We start from the raw sequence: 1,226 nt of genomic DNA, 5'->3' as shown, positions 1-1,226 counted from the left end.
AGGGCGTGCGGAGGTTGCGGCTGCTTCAAGTGCTGCCCCTGCTACAGAAAGTGCTGCTGTGTCGTCTCCTGAGGGCCCTTGCTGCACCCGCGGGACATGCCGACCATGGGACGGGGCCAGGTGGCACCGCGGGGACGTGGCTGCCCAGCCTGGGCACCCCGGGGAGCTGCCCCAGTGCCCAGCAGAGCTGGCAGCTGGGAGGTGGCACTGTCTGGACTCTGCCGTTGCTTTTCACCCATGAACTCCGCAGGTTCATGGGTGAGAGCGATGAGGTCCTGAGAGCCCAGTGTGGGGCACGGGGGAGAAGGACAGGTCCCCCCCTGTCCCGCTGAGGCCTGGGAGCCTTGAGGATGATACGTGCCAACGCAGATGCCACCGAGAAGTGCCTACACTGGGGATGGGGCAGCACTTTGAGCCTGCGATTCTGTACACTGACCCTGCCAGTCTGCCCTTGCTGGGAAACCTCCAACTCTGGGGAAGGTTTAGGCATTGCCCACCTGCCGGAGGGTCGGTTTGGATGATGGCAGTCCTGTGTGCATGGCAGAGGAGGGCATCGTCGTCGCTGTCTTGGAGCGGTGGAGAGGAGCCAGGGACATGCCCCCAGCCGGGATGGGGACCCACCTCCCCAGAACTGAGCGGTCCCCCCACCCGCAGCATCATGGGGATGCTGCAGCACCCTGCGCCAAGCTCTTGTTGAATACCGCTCCTCCTCCACACTGCCCATGGGACAGAGGGAAGGAGACAGGAAGGACAGAGAGACAAAGCATGGCAGAGTGCTGGGCAGCGCTCCGGGGCAGCACCTGACGGCACAGCATGGATGCGGGTGTTAACGTCCCAGTGCCAGGAAACCCCCAGCCCCATTCGGTTCCTCCTGCCAGGCTTGCGGGGCGCTGGGCACAACCCCCAGCCCCATCCACATCCTGGCTTGGGGCTCCACACTGCGTTGGGGCTGGGTCCGGTGCAGAGGGCTGGCCCAGCTCCAGCAGTGGGGTAGCACTGGCGCACCCCATTTAGGATGCAGATCCCCTTTGTTTGCCTTCTGCAACCCCCTGGGCATTGAGGAAGGCGAGCGAGGAGCCTGCTGGCCACTTTACAGAGTGCTGCGGTGGCTCCAGGCTGGGTTTTCGGCTGGGGCTGGTGCGGCTGACCTGGAACAAGCCTGCCGTTGTGTTGGTGTCCCCTGAGGGGCCGTGCTGCCAGGCGGCAGCTGCGCGGGCACCGGGGGG

The 1,226-nt window shown here is 65.3% G+C and overlaps 1 protein-coding gene across 1 annotated transcript in view; it reads left to right on the top strand.

The window, feature by feature from the left end:
• RNF224 (ring finger protein 224) overlaps nt 1-1,226 on the top strand; it is a gene marked incomplete at its 5' end in the record, with an annotated part of 6,647 nt that overhangs the window by 348 nt on the left and 5,073 nt on the right. Inside the window, one exon of the mRNA XM_009326396.1 lies at nt 251-258. Within this exon, the coding sequence (XP_009324671.1) occupies nt 251-258 (8 nt within the window). The remainder of the gene's footprint in view (nt 1-250; nt 259-1,226) is intronic.

Source organism: Pygoscelis adeliae, unplaced genomic scaffold (assembly GCF_000699105.1).
Source record: "Pygoscelis adeliae isolate BGI_AS28 unplaced genomic scaffold, ASM69910v1 Scaffold436, whole genome shotgun sequence".
NCBI classification, from domain to species: Eukaryota; Metazoa; Chordata; class Aves; order Sphenisciformes; family Spheniscidae; genus Pygoscelis; species Pygoscelis adeliae.
This window is presented reverse-complemented; position numbering and strand designations above follow the sequence as displayed.